Here is a 23,971-nt window from a genome sequence, read left to right as displayed (position 1 = left end):
CTCTAGTGCAGTGGGTAGCGTATTTGCCTTGCAACATGACTGACCCAATTTCATCGTCAGCCCCTTGTATTGTCCTGAGCATAGAGCCAAGAGTAACTCCTGAGAACCACTGAGTATGGCCCTAATGTCCCTTATCCCTCCCCCCTCCCCAAACAAATGAAGGGAAAAGGATGAAGTGTGCTTTTTTAATCCTCTTTTTTATGTTTGTAAATCTTTCCTATTCCATACATTTTTTGTCACATTAAAAGTGTTCTATGTTGCTGCAAAATTTTGATGTTGATGAAATCTAATTTTTTTAAAATGTTGTAAAGTTATCTTTTAAGAATGCATCCAGAGTTATAAAGATTTGCTCCTATGTTGTCTGGTAATCTTGTGGATGATGTGTGTAAATTTTCACTTCACGTGGAGTGCAAGAAAATATAATCCTCTTCTGCTTTTCTTGTTAGAATTTAAATTCTGACCAATTCTTGAACAGGGAAGGCAAGTTAAGGAGAGGTAATTACAACCAAATTCACAATCACAATCAATCATAATATCCCGTTAATCACCGATTTCTCAGGCGGGCTCAGTAACATCTCATTTCGTCCTTTCCCTGAGATCTTAGAAGTCTCTCTCGACTTGGTCCTCCTAACGATGTTAAACTGGGGCTCTCCAGGGTCAGGGGAATGAGATCCAACTTGTTACTGGATTTTGCATGTGAATACACCATGGGAAGCTTGCAAGGCTGTCCCATATGGGCAGGAAACTCTCAGAAGATTGCCAGTTTCTCCCAGAGGGTGAAGTAGGCTAAAGATATCGCTTCTGAGAGCTTGCTTTTAAGTCTCTCTTTGGATGTTGGCCATTGATGGGATTACACACACCTTGGTTCCTCTGCCCGTACCTTCATGCATGAGGCCTGTTCGAACGTGTAGAGAGGGGCCTCCAGCATAGCTGTAGCTAGGTTCCGGTGGTCTTTGGCCTCTGGGAGCTCTGCTTGGGGTGGCAGAGAGTCTCCTGCCTGCACGCCTGGCTGTCTTCCCTGGGGCCCCTCGGAGGGGATGGGCTCCAGCTTCCTTCCCCATCCCACAACCAAATTACATATTTTTATTTTAAATATTTACTTTAAGCAATTTTATTTCAGACATCATGATTTACAATCCTGTTGGTGGTAGGGTTTAATGCATAAAATATCTCAGCACCACACCCTCCACTGTTGTTCTCTTCCCTTCATCTTTGTCTCATTGCTCCCCCCTCTACCCCCCACCATCCCCCACTGTCGTAAATTTTCTATTGAGCACATTATATTAGGAATAAATTCCTTTTTTAATAATGATTTTGGAAGCACTTAAAATAAAAATAGCTCAATGTACAGAAAGAGCTGAGAAAATTAATGAAAAAATAAGGTTATATCTTTTGGAAAAGTATAGTTTCAGGTAATCTTTGATATTAGATAAAATATTAGCAATATGGGATTAGAATGAAAACAAAAATGGTTGTACTATTTCTTAAATCATGTAGCACTGTGTAGAGTGTTTTAGTCATTGGAATTTAATGCACTTGCTCTTATTACTCAGAAAAATTATTTTTTAGTCTTCTTGTGGACAACATCCTAAAAATGTTTTCGATGGTGCCATTTGTTTAGTTGCTTGAGATAAAAGTAGTATTGTAGTGAAGACTTTGATATTCATAAGCTGTATGATATTGAGTAGAACTTAATTTATAATTGTTCTTTAATTTCCTTAAACTTGACTTAATTCATCTAGAGTTCTTTTGCTTGATCTTTAACCCTTAAGGAATTGAATTTATTAAATGTGATCACCAGAGAGCAGTTTACTTGTTCATGGCGGCTTTGGAAACAAATTGCAATTTTATTTCATTTCCCTGTCCTTCCTACAAAGATTACAAGGTTGGTTCTTGCATGGACTGTGACAGTTTCAAGGAAAAATCATGTCCTCAATTAGGTAAGAGAAAATTTTATTTTTATAATTCTTTGTCAAAGTGGATAACACAAATGTGTTTTTCTTTAGGAAATGTAAGTTTAAGAAAAATATTTCTTGGTATTTTCTTCTGAGCAATTATATTTACTTATAAATATGCTCCATTTTATAGAAAAATTATTTCTGGAAGAGCCAGCAAAAATAATTCATATCCTACTAAGTATCTTTAAGATTTTTAGTAGGAAGAACATAATAGAGTGCCTTCTGTGTGCAACAAACGGAGTGGGAAATTTTGTAGCCTCGTGGTTATCCCTGGTTCTGATATACAAAATTATCTCCTTGATCTATTATACATCTATATGTCCATGTAAAGAAATATTAGTGCACTCTTAGTGACACTGAGAGTTTTTAATGAGACATTTCAGGAGCAAGTGTGAACCATAAGTATTTTTTCATTTGCTATTAACCAGTAGAAATGAATCATTCATGCTTCACGCCTAAGTTAATAGAAGCTGGTAAGAGCAGTTAAATTTTGCCACTTCTGATAACTAGATTGCTGCTGGGAAATTAAAGAGCAAACATAACCACTTTCAAATGGAAATCTAATATACTAGAAAGCATCTCAGGGGCTTTTCCGGGTTTTCAGGGAGAATTCCAAGCCCCAGATACTTGTCATGAACATGTCAAATTCTGAGCAGTGGCACAAAGACAGACATGAAATATTTCCAAGTCCTAACACCTCAATAAAATGGGTAACTGTTACAAAGGCATTAAGAGATGGTCTCCAACAAGATATGGTGTTATTTATCTTAATTTTATTTGATAAGAATATTCAATAGTGGGGCTGGAGCAATAGCACAGTGGGTAGGGGTTTTGCCTTGCACTCGGCCGACCCAGGTTCGATTCCCAGCATCCCATATGGTCCTCTGAGCACTACCAGGAGTAATTCCTGAGTGCATGTGCCAGAAGTAACCAATGTGCATTGCTGGGTGTAACCCAAAAAGCAAAAAAAAAAAAAGGATATTCAATAGTTTTTATTGAATAAAACCTACTTAGAAACATGTGAGAGGAGGTAGTTGGGGATGGGAAGGAAATAAATCTGAGTTCAAGAGAGAGAAGAAAAGTGTCTGCCATAGAGTCGGGTCGCGAGGCGGGGATGGGAAAGGCTGGCAGGAAAGAAACTGGGGACTTCAGCAGTGGAAAATGAGCACTGGTGTAAAGGTGGTGTCTCTTGTATGACTGAGACTGGATCTCGAACAAATTTGTAACTGTGTATTTCATGGTAATTCAATTAAAAACAGAACAAAGAAAAGAGAGAGAGAATATAAGTTTGAAAGAGCAAGCAAACCAAGGCAAGGGGAGAATAGGAGCTTCAAGAGGAAACCTACTGATGAGAGTAGGTTTATCTATTTTATGGTGAAATTGCAAGTATAAGCAAGGCACTAAACAGGCTTTGCCAGATTCATTGATTCATAAAATTTCTCTACCCACAAGGCATCTTTTGTGGGGTTGCGTTGGAGAGGGACCTACAGAGTGCGCAAAAGGCGCTGGGACCACCCAGTTACATAGCGTTCAGTGCTAGGACCTGGAGGATGCTTGGGAATCTCGAGGGCTATACGCAGTGGTCAAGGGGTGCTTTCGGGGTAGGGGGGGATTTTTCTGGGCTAATCCCAGTGATGGATGATCAGGGCACCTATAGCGCCTGAGAGGAGGCTGGATCCATGAACCCTAACCCCAGTGCTATCTCCTTGGTCCCCCTGAATACATTTTATGGGGTTCATGTTTTTCAGCACTAAATTAAGTAATGCTTTTGTAATCCCATCACTTTTCAATGTAACTGAGAAAATTATGATGCAAGCATAGACATCTGAATTGCGTCAGAACATGAGAACTAAAATTGAAGCTCTGATTATTTTTTTAAAAAAAGGATTTATTTACTTAATTTATTGGGGGGGTGGACCGCACATGGCTTACTCTTGATTGTGTGCTCAGGGCTCTGAGCCCCATGTGAAAGACAAACGCCCCATCCAGTCCCATCTCACTCCAGTTCCAAGTTCTGACTTCTAAAATACAGTATTTCTACGTCATTCAAGTCTGAAATTCAAATGTAGCAATGTGGAATCAGAAATAGATTAAGTAGGAAGCATCTTTTGTGTTTTTGTATGTGTGTGCAAAATGTATTCTATGTGTAAACAAATATATTTATCCAAAGTACATATATTACGAACAGAACTGTAGTCTACATAAATAGCTATTTATTCTATATGTAGGATATATATATAAAATAAATATACATACATAGCATATCTAACTCTATCTCTGGTATGGAGGAGATACTCATTGAGCTAAATTTTTAGTTTCATTTAATTGGTTTATTTTGATGAATTTATGAAGAGGAGTGAACAAAAATTCTTACATAATAGCAAAATCTAATAAAGATGAACTGCAGCCATACGAATATGCTAAACTCTGATAAGATTTCCAGCAAGTGAATTTACAGTTGAATCTTGAACCTGAAAGTATTTATTTATTTATTTATTTTTTATTTATCCAGAGAGATACTTGTCTAATAAGCAGCATCAAGCCTTTTTTTAAATTTAGTCATTGTGAAATTACAGTTATTCATGATTGGGTTTCAGGCATAAAATCTTTTGACACCAATCTCTTCATCATTATCTATTTCCCCCCATCTATGTCCACTCCCCCATTCCCATTTGTCTCCCATCCACCATGTCCCAGTCTGCTTCTATACTCGGTGTTATATTATATATATATATATATATATATGTCTATATATAGCACTGCAGCACTGTCGTCCTGTTGTTCATCAATTTTCTCCAGCGGGCACCATTAACGTCTCCATTGTGAGAATTGTTGGTCCTGTTTTTGGCATATCGGATACGCCACGGGTAGCTTGCCAGGCTCTGCTGTGCGGGCGGGATACTCTCTGTAGCTTGCCGGACTCTCTGAGAGGGACAGAGGAATCAAACCTGGGTAGGACCCGTGCAAGGCAGACACCCTACTCGCTGTGCTATCACTCCAGTCTGGCACGCCTGGCTGTCTTCCCCGGGGCCACTCGGAGGGGATGGGCTCTAGCTTCTCTCCCCACCCTGAGCAGAACTCCAGGCGGCCGAAGACCACCGGAACCTAGCTACAGCCATGCTCGAGGTCCCTCTTCACACATTCGAACGGGCCTCATGCATGAAGGTCACGGCAGAGGAACCCAGGCGTGTGTAATTCCATCAACGGCCAACATCCAGAGTCTTAAAAGTGAGCTCCCAGATATCTTGTAGCCTACTTCTCTCACTGGGAGAAACTGGCAAGCTTCTGAGAGTTTCCTGCCCACATGGGACAGCCTTGCAAGCTTCCCATTATGTACTTATATGCTATATCCAGTAACAAATTGGATCCCATTCCCCTGACCCTGAAAGAGCCTCCAGTGCGACGTCATTGGGAGGGCTAAGTCGAGAGAGTCTTCTAAGATCTCCGTGAAAGGATGAATGAAGAGGTTACTGAGCCCGCTCGAGAAATCGATGATTAATAGGATTTCATGATTCGTTATCTATCTATAAATATTTAGCTTATTAAGCTATCAGATATCTATCTATCTATCTATCTATCTATCTATCTATCTATCTATCTATCTATCTATCTATCTCTAAACTGAGGTTTACAGCAAGGCTACTGATAGGTTTCATACATAACACTTCACCACTTTTCAGCACCACCTTCTTCCAGTTGAACACTTCCTTCCAGTATAGTTATTCCTTCCCTGTATTATCCCCCAGATGCATCAAGTGGCATGTTTTTTAGTGAATACCATTTTTCATGATCTTTGTTTCCAGTGCCTTTGGATACTTGTTATTCTACTACTGTTTCTTTATGTCCCACATATGAGAGAAAGCACTCTGTGTCTGTAGCTCTTTCCCTCTGATTAACTTCATTCAGCATGATACTCTCCAGGTCTCTTCATGCAACAGCAAACTTCATGACTTTGCTCAGAGCTGAGTAATATTCCAGTGCATACATGTATCATAGTTTCTTTATTCAATCTTCTGTCACTGTCACTGTCATTGTCATCCCATTGATCATCGATTTGCTTGAGAAGGCACCAGTAACATCTCCATTCATCCTATCTCTGAGATTTTAGCAGCCTCTCTTTACTTGTTCTTTCCAGCGGAGCTGCATTGGTGGCTCTGTCAGGGTAATATTGGAATGATAGAGAGAAGATTCAATCATCTAGTTTTTTGTTTTTTGTTTTTAGCACAATCCACAATAGCAACCCTGGTTTGAATCCCAGTTCCATATATGATCCCATGAGTTCTACCAGGCATGACCCCTGCGCAGAATTAGGTGTGGCCACTGAACACAGCCAATGTGCCACAAAACAAAACCAGCAAATTTTGCTATAACGTAGATAAATAAAATGTAAAATTTTGAAAAATATTGTTATAAAATCTACACATTATTTTGTAGAGTATTATGCTTTTTATAATTAAAAAATTATTGGATCATCATGAGATACAGTTACTAACTTTAATGATTGCATTTCAATCTTACAATGATCGAGCACCCATCTCTCCACCAGTGCACATTTTCCACCACCATTATTCTTATTGTTACTCCCACCACCCCGACTCCCTCCCACCCCTTCCCTTTGTGGCAGGTACTTTCCTTAGTACGATTTTTATAATTATTGTGCTATATTTGTCCTTTACTTCTTTTAGTAAGTTGAAGATTTTGAATTCTGTATGACAGGAGTCTAATTTCTTATATTCTATATTTTGAATCTCAGGTTATCAAGCTGAACTATGGAAAGAGGTTTTAATAGAAGAAGTAGAAAGATTGTCTCTTAGGACAACTGTGTTTTTGGATACTACTGGCAAAAATCCATTCTGTAGTAAGTTGACACTATAAAGAAATGATTGGTTTTATATACTCATGTGTATTTTATGAAAAATATTCTTGCTATTCACTCACATTCAATAGGTACTTTGAGGAACTTTAAAACTTGTTAGAACCTGTTGTATAAATTCAAATGACAATTTGATTTTTCTGATAAAATAAACATATGGTCTTTGGTGACATTTTCCCTCAGGTCCCTTAGGTAATTTCTCCCCAAGTTTTGAGATATTCTTTTCACCCTAAGTCTTATGTTAACAAGACATATTATGTAGTTAATGATTATGCCTATACTATGAATACTTATTTGCAAACTTAAAAAGAGTCATATAAATAAAAAGAGGGAGGTAAGTAATACCTTTCCCAATACATTCAGAGTTAGATAAGTGAGCACTAACAAAGTTCTGGTTTGTTAAATCTCATAGCAACTCTTGAATACACTTATGACAAATTATTAAAAGAAACGAAACTTCATTTTTGAGATAAAAATGAAAGTAGTTTGTAATTTAAAGTAAATTCTATTACATAAAAATACTTAGAGAAGTTTCAGGTTGATCCACTGACTTGTTAGAGAGATAAATATTTGAGTAGATTATTATATTTAAAATACTTTATGCCATTTTGTCAATTTTCTTCAGTCACCTTCAATTTTAAGCTATTATAATTTATTAATCTTAAACGATGTGTATAATAATTTAGAATAATTTAGAATAGGTTCTATAAATGTTTAAAAATTAATTTTATTGCAGTAAATTTAGATTCACATATAGATAGGAGTGATAATAGAAAACCTGTATATGTCATATCTAGTAGTTCCTAAAAGTAAAATTTTGCAACACTAGAACAATATTATGTGACTAACATTACCTTGGCATTGATGCAGAGCACTCATTCATTTACTCACATTTTTATGTTTGTACATTTATATTGAAGTTAAATCACATATACAGTGGTCTGTGTCTACCACTACAAAACTGGTTGAATAGGTCTATCCTTACAATAGTCTTATGTGTGGCATTCATATAATCATATATATAAACCTCCCATCTTATTGTATGTAACCCATTAATGGAGGCCAGTTAATTTATATTTAAATATTCTTTGTATGTTGTCTTTTAATTGGCCCCCTTTTAAAAAATCCAGTGTGATTCTCTAGAGAATCATTCATACTAGAGCACCTATCAATGATTCTCTGCCTTTAAAATTTTTAGTATGGATGTGTATACTCTTCATGTATACTAGTCCATGTGACATTCCATGTAGTATGTAAGAGTAAGTTTCAAAAATTATTCATCTGAAGTACATCTGGGGTGATTTTTGTTTTTGTTACTGTGAAAAAAAAAAGCTGTGATTACTTATGTGAAAAATTTTATGTGAGTGTAAATTAAATTTTCTTCTGCTATAAAAGCCTAGGAATACATTTTCTAGATTAGAAGCTAATTGCATTTTTAGTTTCAAAAGATATTAGCATCAAAGATATAATAAATACAGAGTTTAAGGAACTTTCCTTCCATGAGATCAAACCTGTTAAAACCATGTATTTTAAAAAAACATACATTTGGATAGGTTTCAATACTTACTGTGATTTTAATTTTTATTGATCTCATAGATGCTTATTTAATCTTTTAGTATATTTTTTCCATATCATTTTAATGAAATATGTGTTAGTGTTTTTCACTCATTTTCTAATTGTATTTTTTAACTTCTTAAGTTTTAAGCATTTTCTATATTTTAGATAGTGGCCTTTGATGGATATTTGACTTGATTCTTAGAGTCAATAGTTTGGGGTTTTTTTCACCTAAAATTCTATAGAGCAAGTGCTTAATTTTTATGATGTCTAGTTAATTTTGTTTAATGTTATGGTACAAGTATTTGATGTCTATGAACACTTTATTGAGTCCTAGATCCTAAAGATTTTTATCAATATATAAACCCTCCTCCATTTTATGTTTTACATTACCTTAGTTTATAATCCACTTTTTATTTAGTTTAAGTATCATTTATTTTCCTGTTTATTGACTCATAAAATATTTCTACAAACTATAATCAGTACTTACTAATTTTGTTGCATTTCATAGATTCCAGCAGCTCATATAATTATTTTTATTTGTATTTTTCTAATTTAAAATTTTTCTTGTTGATTTTCTCATTTATTTAATAATTCATATTATAGATCGTTCTTTTTATAAAGTGAATTTTAGCTTTCTTATTGTGATCAATTTCTCTTTCTACACCATAGTCATTTGTAAAGAGATTGATATGTATACAAAAATAGCTCTATGACTTAAAAAAGTTTAATATATTTGATAATATCTCAAATAGCATTAATAAAGGAAGTGACTGTTCTGAACACATTTGTGGGGTGAGACAGAGTTCAGGGTAGTGATGATTTCTTATTGACTGAGTGTGGCACTTTTCATTGGTAGAGTTGTAGTTGGGCAAGGTAATTCTTTCATGGAGCTTTACATGACTTACCTGTTTGGAAGCTCAAGGATAGATACCCTACTTCCTAATGTTTTTTGGAACAAAGACACTGGCATAAAAAAGATGACAACTAATAGTACGTGAAAATTCACGCTAATAACCTTCATCGCTGAAATTGAAGTCAATTTTTCTTATTTAATTTGTATAATTTCAATGTTTTAAAATGTATTGCTTTGTTTTATGTTCCAACATGTGGTTTTATTTGAGAATGTTTTGTGTGCATTTGAGAAGAATGAATATCTTGTTGCTAATTATCTTATTCAGGAGTAGCATTGTAGCACTGTAGCACTGTCATCCCCTTGTTCATCAATTTACTTGAGCAGGCACCAATAACGTCTCCATTGTGAGACTTGTTGTTACTGTTTTGACATATCAAATACACCACGGGTACCTTGCCAGGCTCTGCCTCATGGACAGGATACTCTCAGTAGCTTGCCGGGCTCTCCAAGAGGGACAGAGGAATTGAACCTCAGTTGGCCATGTGCAAAGCAAACGCCCTACCCACTGTGCTATCACTCCAGTCCATTCAGGAGTAATTTTCATGTATTTTAATAAAGTAACATAAGGCCTAATATGTTAGTTTGGGGTTGAATTTTCCATATGTTCATCATGTCCAATTGGTCCAATGTGTCACTTGTGACTACTGTTTCCTAATTTATTCTCTGCATGAATTATCTCTAGGAATTACTATTGTAAAGTCTCTGCCACCTGTCTCTCCCTTTCTCTCTCTTTCTGTCTCCTTTTCTCTCTCCCTTTCTTTCACTCTCTCTCTACACACACACACACACACACACACACACACACACACACATATATCGTGCCACCAGATATCTTTAAAATAAATTCTGAAAATTCATTTTGGAGGGAGGAGTGTGCTGAAGCTACTTTTTTGTTTGTTTGTTTTATCTTCTAAAGAGGTCAGTCAATTTTTGAAAGTAAGAACTATTTCTTCACATTTCATGTTAGAATTGATAAAAGAAATCATAAACATACTACAATGAGTGAGTATTAACTATCAGGCACAGGGTAAGTAAGATAGTACCATGTTCAAGAAGTAACACTTAACACATTGTATTCACAAATTTGGTATGTGCATTTATACAATTCTGCACATTTTCTTCTAAAAGACTTCTCAAGGTATTTGGGAAAATCACAGCATATATATTGGCTATATAACATTGATCAGAGGGTGAACACAGGATTCTAGAATTTGAGAGGTATTCTATATCAATCTTGAGTGAAGGCATTTTCAATACTACAAGGTCAGTCTATAATTTTAAATCTTATTTTTATTATTAAACTAAAAGCAAAAGAAAAGTCATTTATCAGGCAAATTTAACTAGGATTATTAGTCTACTTATTAGCTAAACATATAATTAGCTTAAGTATACTATTTCATTATCTTGTTAGAGGACTAGTTAATATTTACTAAGTACTTCACCTTAACCAATGACTGGAGAAGAAATTTTTATTCCATATTTTCAATACAAATTTGAAATTAACAAAATAAATTTTGTTATCTATTTATCAAATCAGTGCTTTCCAATATTATTTGTGTCTATAGAATACCTAGATAATATACCTTATACATGTATTCAAATGAAGTGAAAAATATAAATTGTGTTCTGTGTTTCTGTTTTGTAGCCTATTATTTTGTTCTTAGCATAATAGTTCTGGATAAAACTATGAAGGAAGGGTATATTACATTTAAATTGCTAAACCAGCATGGATTATCTGAAGAGCCAAGGCTCTATCAGTAAGTATAATTCAGTATTTTTCTCATAAATTAAGTGTTTGTTTTCTGTACAACTACTTGAGAATATATTCCAGATTGCGTGAGGTTTTCTTATCCAAAGTCTTAACAATACTGAATATTAAAAGGAAGTCAGGTGTTTTATTCAAATCAATTCTAATGAGAAGGATACTGATTTTGAAAGAGACTAAATATCTTGTTTATGTTATACTACTAGAGTGTAAAGAGATTTTAAAAAGGAGACAAATCTTTATTTTATCCTTTTTGGTGAATGATCAGTGCTTAGTGGCTATACCCAGACATGCTCAAAGTTTCTTTAGACAGTGCTCACATTTGTTCAGCTAGTTGAGTTCTACTGTTGGCCCTATTTCTCTTTTGATTATCATTCCAGTCTTTCTATTAAAAACATCAGTCTTACACATCAGTAGTTTTTAGACCATCTCCTGTTCATAGCCACACAAATAAGCAAGTGATTATATTAATAGAATAAAAAGACTCAGTTTCATATTTCAAAGTGGGTTCCAATCCAAAATATCCCAAATAAGAGGAAAGGGATGTGTTTATTTTTACATCTTCTACTTAAGCTTTTATGTTATTAAATATGTGTAGGCACATGTACATGTTTTAAAATTATCTAGAAATGTTTTCTCACTCTGAGTTTGGTATATATATACTTGTATACTTACTAGATTGTTAAACTGTAATATCTTATTTTTTAAAACATAAGAAATGTTCATGTTACCATAGAAATTGTGGTTTCTAACCTTGTATGTCAGACTTCTGACAAGTCAATGAAATTATATAATTTTTCAAACTTACTGTTACTATGATTAGGAATGAAATAAGATAAAATTTACTTTTTTTGTATAATGACTTTCAAGAATTTAAGTTGTCACTGTTTACATTTACATTACATTAAATTAACATTACTGTCACTGTCACTGTCATCCCATTGCTCATCGATTTGCTTGAGCGGGCACCAGTAACGTCTCCATTGTGAGGCTTGTTACTGTTTTTGGCATATTGAATATGCCACGGGTAGCTTGCCAGGCTCTGCCCTGCGGCTGAGATACTCTTGGTAGCTTGCAGGGCTCTCCGAGAGGGGCGGGGGAATTGAACCCAAGTCATCCACATGCAAGGCAAACGCCCTACCGCTGTGCTATGGCTCCAGCGATAAACAATTAAGATAAGCAATTAAGATAATTAAGATAATTCAAGATAAACAATTTGAACATTAATGTATATAAATTTATTTTTCTTCACATTAAAAAAATTCATCTTTTTTTTTGTTATTCTTGAATATTTTTCCTTTTGAAACTTCACTTCAAGAGAAAAACAAATCAAATAAAAAACTCCAAGAACTAATTCCAATCCAAATTCCTCAATTAAATCATCTCTTATAGAAAAAAAAAACATTTAAACCCATTCACTGAGATTATAAACATCATTTGAATTTGTTACAAATATAAGAAAAAATAGCATTTTACCCTAACAGTTCATTACTAGAAATTGCTTAATGTTGTGTATAGATGTGTATCTTAATGACCTTGCATGCTCCATTTGTTCATTTTGGATAGTAAAGCTAATATGCATTATATTTCTCAAGGAGTTCATCTAATATTGAAGTAGACTACTACATAATTAAAACTCTAAGTAATAAGTTTTATATTGACGCTCTTAATATGCTATGGGAGTACAGAACAGGAAGCAAGGAAATACTGAAGGGGATAAAAATGCCTGAATATTAGTCCACAGCATAGTCAAAGAGCAACTGTTTCAAACTGGTTCAGATGGCATAGAAATTGTGTCTTGATTTCCTTTCCCATAAACCATGAAATATTGATGCATTTTATTCAAATATTTGAATGAGTGCATTTTTCATGAAGGAGTATAAAACATGGAACATATATACATGCCAAATCTGTCCATCTAATTCTAGCCAATGGCTTAATTGTTATTTTCTATAAATAATTCTTTGCTAACAAATCTAATTAAACTCGGTTCTAACTGTTTTTGATACCAGGGAAATGGCATTTTGAAACCAGAATTTTAAATATTCTTTCATTTTTTAATTTCAGTGTTAAAATGGGAATATTGTTACTATAGAAAATGTATCCTATTAAGCTGTAGAATCAAAAGAAAAAAAAAACTAAGACAAATAAATAAAAAAAAGCATCTAGGGCTGGTGGCCCACAGGTAGCATCTTAGCTATTTTATATGTAATACTGTCTTTACCGAAGTGAGTGATTATTACCTTGAAAGGAAATTATTTCAACAGCCTAAAAATATTTTTATATCTTTTCTTCTCTCTTCCCTCCTGTTTTCTTTGCTTCTTTCCATCCCACATCCTCCTCACCCCCAGTCCCCAATTTCCCCCTCTTTCTCTTTATATTATTCTTTCTGTTCTTTTTCTTCATACCCTTTGGAGTCAGGTAGGTCTATAATGAACTAAATGACTCCAAGGCTCAACGTCTCTGGAATGTGAGAATGAGGAATTGAGTCCAGAGGTGATTGCTGACAAAGCCTTATTAGCATTTCATAGATGCATTTACTAGTGTCAGCAATTAGAAAAGTCTTATTGAGCCTGCCACTCAATTTTATCCTCTGTCAGTAATAATGCTAATAGTACCAAGTAAAATAGTTGAGACAATTACATGAGACCAAATGTTTCAAGCTTTACTATGTAGTTTTGTGGACATTAGAAAACTCAGGAATTTGTACTTGTTAAATACAAGCTTAACTTTTTTTCTTTTGTATCTCAGGCTTCTATAATTACTCTTTTTAATTCATAAGTATTTGATCAAATAACATAGATTAAAAAAAGAGTATTATTTGATTTATTAGTTTATTTAATTTAGCAGTCTATTTAATGAATGGCTGTAATTATTCAAGGGTCTAACATAAAATGAGTTTTCCAAGTTTTTGTATATGAGAATAAATATATTATTGTTTCATTGTTTTTAATTAATGTTAACTTATTTAACAAGTTCCACATATATTGTTTAGTTGTTTTTCCTATAAACTTTTTTCTCTTTGTTTTAAAATTATATTTGACCAAAAGTATCTTTGCATTACTAAAATATTGAAGCTATTACATTTTTTGTTTGTTTAGAAAGAATAAATTATTTTATAAGCTTCAAGAAGTCAAGATTCTTGCTCAGTTTTTAAATGATGTTGTAAATATTTCAAGCATCGGCTTGAAATATAATCAGAGCTCAAATCGACTATGTGCTACATGCAAATACAGTATCTATCGTCTCAAATTAAAATCCCTTACATACCCAGAAAGGTAAGAAAATAATTTCAATTCATGTACTTCTTGTGTTTGCTTTGTTTTGTTTGGGTCACATTTGGTGGATGAAATTAGAAGTTATTTTGCTATCCTTTGTCTATTTGGTATACTTAAAATTTGAAAAAAATATATAGACATTTCAGATTAGGAATTTTAGCAACATTATCCCCAGCCAGATTCCAAGAGAAAAGATTGGATAGTTAGGGAATTTTTTTTTTGGGGGGGGTCACACCTGGCAATGCACAGGTGTTACTCCTAGCTCTGCACTCAAGAATCACCCCTGGTGGTGCTCAGGGGACCATAAGGGATGCTGGGAATCAAACCCGGGTCGGCCACATGCAAGGCAAAGGCCCTACCTGCTGCGCTATTGCTCCAGCCCCGGGAAATCATTTTTAAACAACTAGAGGTGCTCAGCACAGAGTGAGGAGTAGATCCTGAGCATTGTAAAGTATGTTCCAGAAAGAACTAAAGAAAAACAAAGAAAGATACAGAAAAAGGAAAAGTGGGTTGTATGAATTAGCATTGTATGATGTATGTACTTAGAGCTGGGTAACATCATCATCATCATCATCATCATCTCGTTGATCGTTGATTTTCTCCAGTGGTCTCAGTAACATCTCCATTCATCCTAGCCCTGAGATTTTAGAAGCCTCGCTTTACTTGTCCTTCCCAATGGTGCTGCATTGGAGGCTCTTTCAGGGTCAGGGGAATGAGACCCATCATTGTTACTGGTTTTGGCATATGAATACACCAGGCTCTCCCATGTGGGCAGGAAACTCTCAGTAGCTTGTCAGGTTCTCCGAGAGGGAGACCTAGGCTCTAAGATATCAATTCCGGGAGCTTGGTTTTATAGTCTCTGGATGTTGGCCGTTGAAAGGATTATACAGAGTCAGGGGCAGTCCTGGGTGTGACCACCTAGCTACTGGAAAATGGGGAACTGGGTGGGAAGAGGCCCAGTCCCAACCTGAACAGGCTTGGAGATCTCAGCCCTGGGTCCCACATACCTGGGTTCCTCTGCCAGTTCTTTCATGTGTGAGGCTCGCCTGAACGTGTGGAGAGGGGCCTTGAGCATGGCTGTGACTGGGTTCCGGAAGTCTTCGGTTGCGGGGGCTCTGCTCGGGGCGGGGAGGGAAACTCAACCTGGCCCCTCCGAGGTGTTCGGAACCTAAATATGTTCATAATTAGGTCCATATGTCACCCAAAACCAGAGCTGGGTAACATAATGGACCTAATTATGAACATATTTTCTTTCTGACTATATGTTATAGTCAATCATTTCTGGATAATGCAACATAGTTTAATGTTTGATTTGGGTGTTTTCGTTTTCCCCACCCCAATGTTGCTTCAACATAGGCAGACAACATTTGGAACAGTTTCCTTGTTAAATTTTTGTTAAAGGAATATCAGGGAGGGTAGTTTTCAAATATTTCACCTCAGATATGATGTTCACACTTTGATATAAAATGGTACTGGGACTAGTCAATCTTTTCTCTCTACATGCGATTTCTTTTAAAAGTTACTCATTTTAAGTAGGAAGGAAGGGACAAGCAGATGGATCCACTATTTGACTCACTGACTTAATTATGTTTTACAGAGAAAATAAGTTGCGTATAACTCATTCATTAATTAAGAAAGAGTGAGGTCATGCTAACAGGGCAAAACGTACTCATGTGTGAAATTTCAAATTTCTTCCTCTTTTTTAGGGGGGTGAGGTGTTTGGGACCACACCCAGAGGTGATCAGTGCTCACTTACCTTTATGCAGTCAGGTGTAACTCCTGGCAGGGGTCAGACGACCACACAGGATGGCAAACCCTGATTGGCCATGTGTAAGGAAAATGCTCTATCCACTGCACACTCCCCAGCCCATTTGTATTCATAAAAAATATAAGAAGGATATAAAAATATATGAAATTTATAAAATTTAGATGCAATTGTTTCTACTTAGGAAAAAAGCCACAAAAATGCATGTATGATTGTTTAAAAAAATTTGGCATTCCCTGTTGGATGAGAATGCTAACAGATGCTTGGATAAAATGTATACTTTCAGTTTAATTACCTAGATAATTGCCATAACTACCTAATTGCTTTTTCTATTTAGACCTGTCCATATAGATAATGCACAATTAATGAGAATTAGCACTGAAAAATTATTGGGTATGTGACTTATAAAAATGTGATGCATTATGGTTCAATTAAACTGTGTGTGCACTCAACAAGTCATTATCTCTCTGTAGCAAACTGATAAAGACTGTGACAGTTCTCTTTCTAGGCATTTCTGATGGAGTATAGCCATCCAATTTAAAACCTGAGAGAATATGCAAATAAAGGTGATTTGGGATGATTTGTTGAGAAAACTTAGCGACAAAAGTTACTTTTAAAATCTTTACTTGAGGGGCTGGAGTGATAGCACAGCAGGTAGGGCTTTTGCCTTGCACGCAGCCGACCCAGGTTTGATTCCCAGCATCCCATATGGTCCCCCAGCACCGCCAGGAGTAATTCCTGAGTGTAGAGCCAGGAGTAAGCCCTGTGCATCGCTGGGTGTGACCCGAAAAGCAAAAGCAAAAAAAAAAATCTTTACTTGAGGCAAGGCTAGAGCACAGATGGTAGGGTGTTTGCCTTGCACGCGGCCAACCCCGGTTCGATTCGCAGCATCCCATATGGTTCCCTGAGCACTGCCAGGAGGAATTCATGAGTTCATGAGCCAAAAATAAATCTTAAAAATAACCCCTGTGCGTCATCGCCGGATATGACCCTAAAAGCAAAACAAAGAAACAAACAAACTTTACTTGTGCACACCACAATCTTTTTGTCTAATCATCACAATTAAGATACAGAACAATTCCATCAATCACAAAACTGTCTCGCTGCCCTTTTGCTATTAACCAATCAACAGTCCCCTTCTTAGGTAACTTTAGTCACTGATTTTAATTTATGTACAATATTATTAAATTAACACAAGTATTTAATAATTACTTAATTAAATATTAACTAATACTTAATAACACTAGAATATTGTGTAAATAAATTTATACAGATGTAGATTTTTAAGTCTGGCTTCTTTCATTTAACTTCTATATTTAAAATTCACCCATTATGTTGTTTATATCAGTAGAATATTGATTAATTCCATTGTATAGATATATCACAGTTTACCCATTAACTCTGGGTAATTAATGGAAGCCTCATGGTTTATTCAAAGTCTTTGATTTAAATGCAAAAAATCTGACATTTGTATTTGCTTTTAGGCTGTTATATGGACATGTTTTCAGTTCTTTTGGATAAATATCTAGAAGTGGGATAGATAGTGGGATCATACAGCAAGTACAAATTTGATTTTAAGAGAAACTGTTAGACTGTTTTTAAAAGTAAAAATAGTATTTGCCTTCCTACCAGCAATGTACGGGAGTTCCATTACTTTTCTATCCCAAACCTGCCCCTTCATTAGCATTATTGTTTATTTTGGATTTATTTGTATAAAAGGAATATGTAGGGGAATTTGTGTATTCTTATTTACTTCTATATTATTTATGTTTTGGGGGACACAATTGGTAGTGCTCAGAGTTTACTCCCAAGTTAGTGCTCAAGTGTTACTCATATGTTAGTGTCACAGGAATTGTGGTGACAGTAATAAAACCTGGGTCACCTGCTGGTAAATCATGTACTCTAACCTGTTGAGCTATCTTTCTGGTTCCTCATTGCATTTTTAATTTGCATTTCTCAAATCAAAAAATATGTAAATAATTTCTGCCATGTAATTGAAGAAATATATCTTCCTAATGAATAGAATTATTGATGTGATTAGAGTTCAATCTTGATACTTTGTTTTCCATTTGTACAATATTTTCCCCGAACCATTTTATTCTTTTTTTGCCTTACTTTGAATAAATTTTATTAATTTATATTTTAATTTTATCTCCTTTGTGGGCTTGTTGTCTCTATCTCTTTGATTGTTGTGGCAGTGTTTGGAATATGTCCTATAATCTACTTTCAAATGAATCTTAGCCATTGGATTTTATTTGTGAAATATGAGAATCTTAAAAGTAGCAAGATTTCTGTTTGAATAAATCTTTTAAAGGCATATAAATAATTAGGGAAAATCTTTTAACTTTAGTCTAGTTACATTTTCTGCTGCTTTTAAAATTCATATGTAGATGTATGTATTCCTCTTTGCATGTGTGCACTGACCAAACATGGCAGAGTTCGGTTGGTTCTGTGCTCAGGAGTCACTTGCAGTTTCAGAGTTTTAACTTTGGCATTCCATATGATGATCTAAGCTCACAGTGCAATTCTCTAATGGGAGATGCATGTTTTTATGTTATATAATTTGTCATTTTTCTAAAGGTTTTTATTTAATATTTTTCTTTTTTTGATAGTATGGGTATATGGGTTATTATTATTATTAAACTTTATTTTGAAATATGATTTATTTGCATAAAGAATTCCAGTTTTATTTTTTAACTTGAGTACTTTAAATAGGCGGCTGTATTATCTTGTACCATACTCTGATTCTAGCAAAAAAATTATTTTCATCCTTCTTTTGTTTTTTTGTAAAAAATCTATGCCTCCTTTAATTGTCTGGTATTTAATATTCTTTTTAAACTTTCTCACTCATTTTAAGAAATTTGATTGCTATGCTATCAGTAATTTTGTTCAGACACGTTTGTGTTGGGAGTTCTTTCTTACATGGATTTGTAATTTTTATATTTCATCTAATTTTTTACTAATTTTTCAAATTGTTTCTGTGTTCCCTATAGCTCTTCATTTTGGGGATACTAATTTCAAGTTACTTGACAGTTTTTAAGTTATTTCATAGATTTTTGATGCTTTGCTAATTTCTAATTTTCATTTTTCTCTCAATATTGGATAGTTTCTATTATATATTTATATTTATGTGTCTATTTTTCCTGTATTGTTGAGTCAGATATTAATGACATCCAGAATCATATTTTAAAATCTAAGACATGTGAATTTTCATAACTGAAATCTGATTCAAGTTTTTGGGTTTTTTTTAGCTCTTTGGGTCACACCTGGCAATGTTCAGGGGTTATTCCTGGCTCTGCACTCAGGAATTACTCCTGACAGTGCTCAGGGGATGATATGGGATACTGGGAATCGAATCCAGGTCGACTGCGTGCAAGGCAAATGTCCTATCTGCTGTGCTGTCGCCACAGCCCCTGATTTAAGTTTTTTAATATCTTGTACATCTATGTTTTGAACACTGGAATACAGTGATGACAAATTTTGTAATGTCCTTTTCTGTTGAGTCTCACATTCATTCCACATGTGTTTCAGTTTGTTGAACTCTGATCCAACTTTCCAGCATCTTTATGTGTTGGTCAATTTTTGACTATATGCTAGATATTGAAATTTATAACAATGATGCTATTTATTTTGTGTTCTTGTGAATATCTGTTTTATTTTTAAGATAATGCTGCATATATGGATTATTCTTTCTATTTCTGCATTCAAGATTTATTAGGCAGACTTGGAACTCAAGTCTTACTTTTTTGAGAAATATCCATATTGTTTTCCAAAGTGGCCATGCCAGATAACATTACTACCAACAGTGAATGAAGGTGCCATTTGTACCACACTCCTGCTAATACTCGTTTCCAGTTTTGAGTGTTTGTTTTTGATTTATGCCATTATCATTGGTGTGCAGTCATTGCTATTCTACTTGAGTTTTCCTTATAGTAAATACTATAGAACACTTATATGTTTGTTGGCCACCTGTATCTATGTGTCTTCTTTGTGAAAGTGTTTTTTCATTTCTTCTTCACCATTTGTGATGGAATTATTGGTTTTGCTGTTGCTGAATTTTGAGTGTTTTATAAATTTTGTCTTGTACTACTTTATCTGATTTACTGTACGTGAATATCTTCTCCCAGTCACTATGGTTCATCTAAAATTTTAGTCCAAGTTTTTCAAACAAAAACTCTTTAACTTTATATAGTTCTACTTGTGTATTTCTGTTTTTTGTTATCTTGTAAGTGGAGTTCATTAAAAATACCTCTAATGTCTATAGAACCTGGAGAGTTCTATGTTTCTCTCTATATATATATGTATATTATATATATACATACATATATATAATATATATATATTGCTTTTTGTGTCACACCTGGCGATGCAAAGGGATTACTCCTGGCTCTGCACTCCTGGCCATGCTCAGGGTACCATATGGGATGCTGGGAATCGAACCTGGGTCAGCCACGTGCAAGGCCACGTGCAACGCCCTGCCCGCTGTGCTATTGCTCCAGCCCCTACCTCAATATATTTTATGTCATATTGTCTCATCTCTAGGTAATTGATCCATAAGACAATTCTGTATCTTTTACCCTGTGACCTATGAATATAATTGCCTACTATTTGAGAGGTGGAAATAAGTACTTATGTTTGCCTCAGTCTTTATCCAAAATAATTTTAAAAAAGAATAGTTTAACATTCCTGTGGTAGTATTTTGTGCAAAATTAATAAGGCTATTTCAAATAATTAATCTTATATAATCTTATGCTGATTTAATATTGAGTAATTAAAATTGGGTGGACTTGGATTTATGAATATATTTTATCACTATATTTTTCTATTCTTATTTTTCTATTCTTAATAGTTTATACATTACCAAAACATATGTTGTAATTTTCTCTTCTAAAATGTAAAAAAAACATTAAAAATTATATCGGGAACAGGGAAATACATTGTTATCTTCCAATAGTATTTCAATATTTATCACGAATGTTCTTCTAAATAATAGTTTTTAAAACTGTTTATTATATGGAAAAAGAAGCTGTTAATAACAGCTCTAAGGATGTCAAAAATTAGAATATGGTGGTGGAATAATTATCATCATCTTTGTCATCATTCTGTTGATCATCCGAATTTCTTGAGCGGTCTCAGTAACGTCTCCATTCATCCTAGTCCTGAGATTTTAGAAGCCTCCCTCTACTCGTCCTTCCCAACGATGCTGCATTGGAGGCTCTTTCAGGGTCAGGAGAATGAGACCCAGCTTGTTACTGGTTTTGGCATATGAATACACCATGGGGACCTTGCGAGGCTCTCCCATGTGGGCAGGAAACTCCTGGTAGTTTGCCAGGTTCTCCCAGAGGAGAAGTAGGCTATAAGATAGTATAGTAGGCTATAAGAAGCAGGTGGAATAATAAAGGTTTTTTGTGGTGTAGACATACTTAATGCCACAATAAGGATTGTAGCAGAGGAGATACGATTTGGCATAAACCTGTTAATTTGTGTGAAGTCCTGGTCATCATTCCTCTACTTATTTCTTAATATTGGAGAGAGAAAAAAATCAGATTTTTTACTGTTATATTATCACTGCTATTAACAACAAATAGCTACATTTGCTGACATTAACAGATATGAGAAGATAACAGTTATATTAAAATTAAAACTCAAAGATGTCACTGTACCTTTTGGATGATGCTGTAACTTTTTATATTAACTTTTTGTAATTAAATGTCTGTTGTCTGAAACACTGTAGCAGATTGAGAAAATTGATTTCCTTAAAATTTAAACTGTTTTGTCTAAAAAAATGCTGTTGAATAATTAAAAACTTGTTCAGTAGTGCTTTAACCAAGCCAGAAGACTGCATGCAAAGCCTCTCTTGAACTAAAACAAGGCATTTGTCAAAAAATGTGAACTTCTGGCACTGCACTATTGAATTATTATTGCTTTACTATTACCAATACCGGAAATTTTCATCTTTTGTTCATTGCTTCTTTCCTGCACTTTTGTAAATCACATATGTTGTTTGATTAATTTTTAACGGGATCTACACTCAACAGGGCAAGGATAGAGGGGTAGAGATGTGATAGAAGACTGACCCCGCCACAGGACCCCCACCCCAGGGGTCTGATACTGTGAACCTGGTCTTTCAGAGTTCTGACCAGTGGTGCTCGTATATCTCTTTTGAAGTCCAAGAGTCCTTTTGGGTCAGGATTCAAACTTGGTTTTCCCTGCATGGTAGCTATATGCTTGGCTGCTCAAACCCAAGTCTTTGATTTCTTTCTTTCTTTTTTCAGACAATGTTTAAGACACTGGCAGGAAGATATCTAGCTAGGCGAGGATCCTTATTTACCATCTGTGACTTGAGTTCTCAGAAATACTCGAACACTAACACAGAATCATTTCACAACGTAAACTAGGTCGGACATTATGATTTTAGGTTTCAGTAGGTGGCAAAGAGGATTGATAATTTTTGCCAGTGTTTCGCTCTACAGTTTAGCCCAACTCTTCCATAGTGGCTCTCATGCCAATGGATGGGACTCACCCACCAGAATCCAGTTCAGAGTTCAGCTATTTCGATATAAGTATTCCAAATGAAGCGACATGGAGAGATGAAACATTGCTCATCAGCATCTCTCTAATTCGTGTTTACCTAGCCAAATAAGATGGAGCGCAAATAATCCCTTAATGCTATTTCAGCATTCTGCAGTTATTACGACCAAATTCTAGGATTTATGAGGGAAAAAAATTCTGTTTTACTAATATTTTTTTCTTTATTTTGACAGACCACCACTTTGCAATTATAATTTTTCACTTAAAGAGAGTGAGGAAATCTTTCTCAAACCAAGCAAATGCGTACCACAAGAAATATGAAGTGCCTTCTTCCATCAAATACAAGTTTTTATGAAATAAAGAACTTGTAAATGTGAATAATGTAATCAGCATTGCTTTTCAGATGTTTTTATACACTATGAACTAGATATTTTTACTTCTTGCACATTAAAAGTGATGCAGAAAAAATGCAAACAGGAAATTATTCTGAATATGTTCTTGTTCTAAAGCCTGTTTACCTTTTTATTTCTCAATTAAATACTTATCATTGTATGTTTCCCTTATTTACTTATTATTACTCATACATATATCATTAAAAAAATAGAAACTTACTTTTTCAAAATACTGCCTAAAGAGTTCTATCCTATTATAATTTGATGGTACTAATGAAATAGTTCTATTTGTCAATGTGAACTTTGGTAAAATGACTTGGATTCCTGTAAATCTTACAATCATAAATATACCTTTTTTCAGTAAAGGGATTTTTTTATTATGTGTCTTAAATAAAGTCTATTTATGAGAGCCAATAATTTTTGCATTTATAAAATATAAGGTCAAATCTATATATTTAGTGTAATTAAATTTACCTATCATTTCTCAGTCACCTAAGATTTTTTTGTAAAAATTCATTCAGCACTTTGTTCATTATTTATTTATTATTATAATAAAAATAAAAACAATGACAGTCAGCACTATATACACAAATGTGAGGTTGGCCTTGTCTAGAATTGAAATCTAAAAAGCTTGGCTCGTGAGTCCGTGGATTTAAATGTTTATAATTCATATATTATGAAGTTCTGCAATGTACAACACATGCACACTATTAGTAGCTGTATTTATAAATGATCTACTTCAAAATGATAATCTAACCATCCTGGCCATCCTTCCACATACCCTGATAGTTCAGGAATTCCTGGGTCCTAGTTATCTCTGACTTACGTGTGAATAAACTCAAGGTTTGTTTTAATATATATTTCTAAATCGATTTATCAAATATAGTCACTGTCTCTGTGTTTTTTGGATTTCCTATTCTATTAGTTTGCTAAGGCTGC

General features: G+C 34.6%; 1 protein-coding gene across 1 annotated transcript in view; it reads left to right on the top strand.

Moving 5' to 3' along the window:
* Positions 1–22,961, top strand: part of LIPI (lipase I) — a 29,891-nt gene extending 6,930 nt beyond the window's left edge. Inside the window, exons 5-8 of the mRNA XM_012932390.2 lie at positions 1,773–1,940; positions 10,947–11,058; positions 14,168–14,344; positions 22,874–22,961. Of these exons, the coding sequence (XP_012787844.1) occupies positions 1,773–1,940; positions 10,947–11,058; positions 14,168–14,344; positions 22,874–22,961 (545 nt within the window). The remainder of the gene's footprint in view (positions 1–1,772; positions 1,941–10,946; positions 11,059–14,167; positions 14,345–22,873) is intronic.
* Positions 22,962–23,971: the final 1,010 nt, after the last annotated feature.

Source organism: Sorex araneus, chromosome 2 (genome assembly GCF_027595985.1).
Source record: "Sorex araneus isolate mSorAra2 chromosome 2, mSorAra2.pri, whole genome shotgun sequence".
NCBI classification, from domain to species: Eukaryota; Metazoa; Chordata; class Mammalia; order Eulipotyphla; family Soricidae; genus Sorex; species Sorex araneus.
Note: the sequence above shows the minus strand (reverse complement) of the source record. Positions and strands in the feature narration are given on the sequence as shown.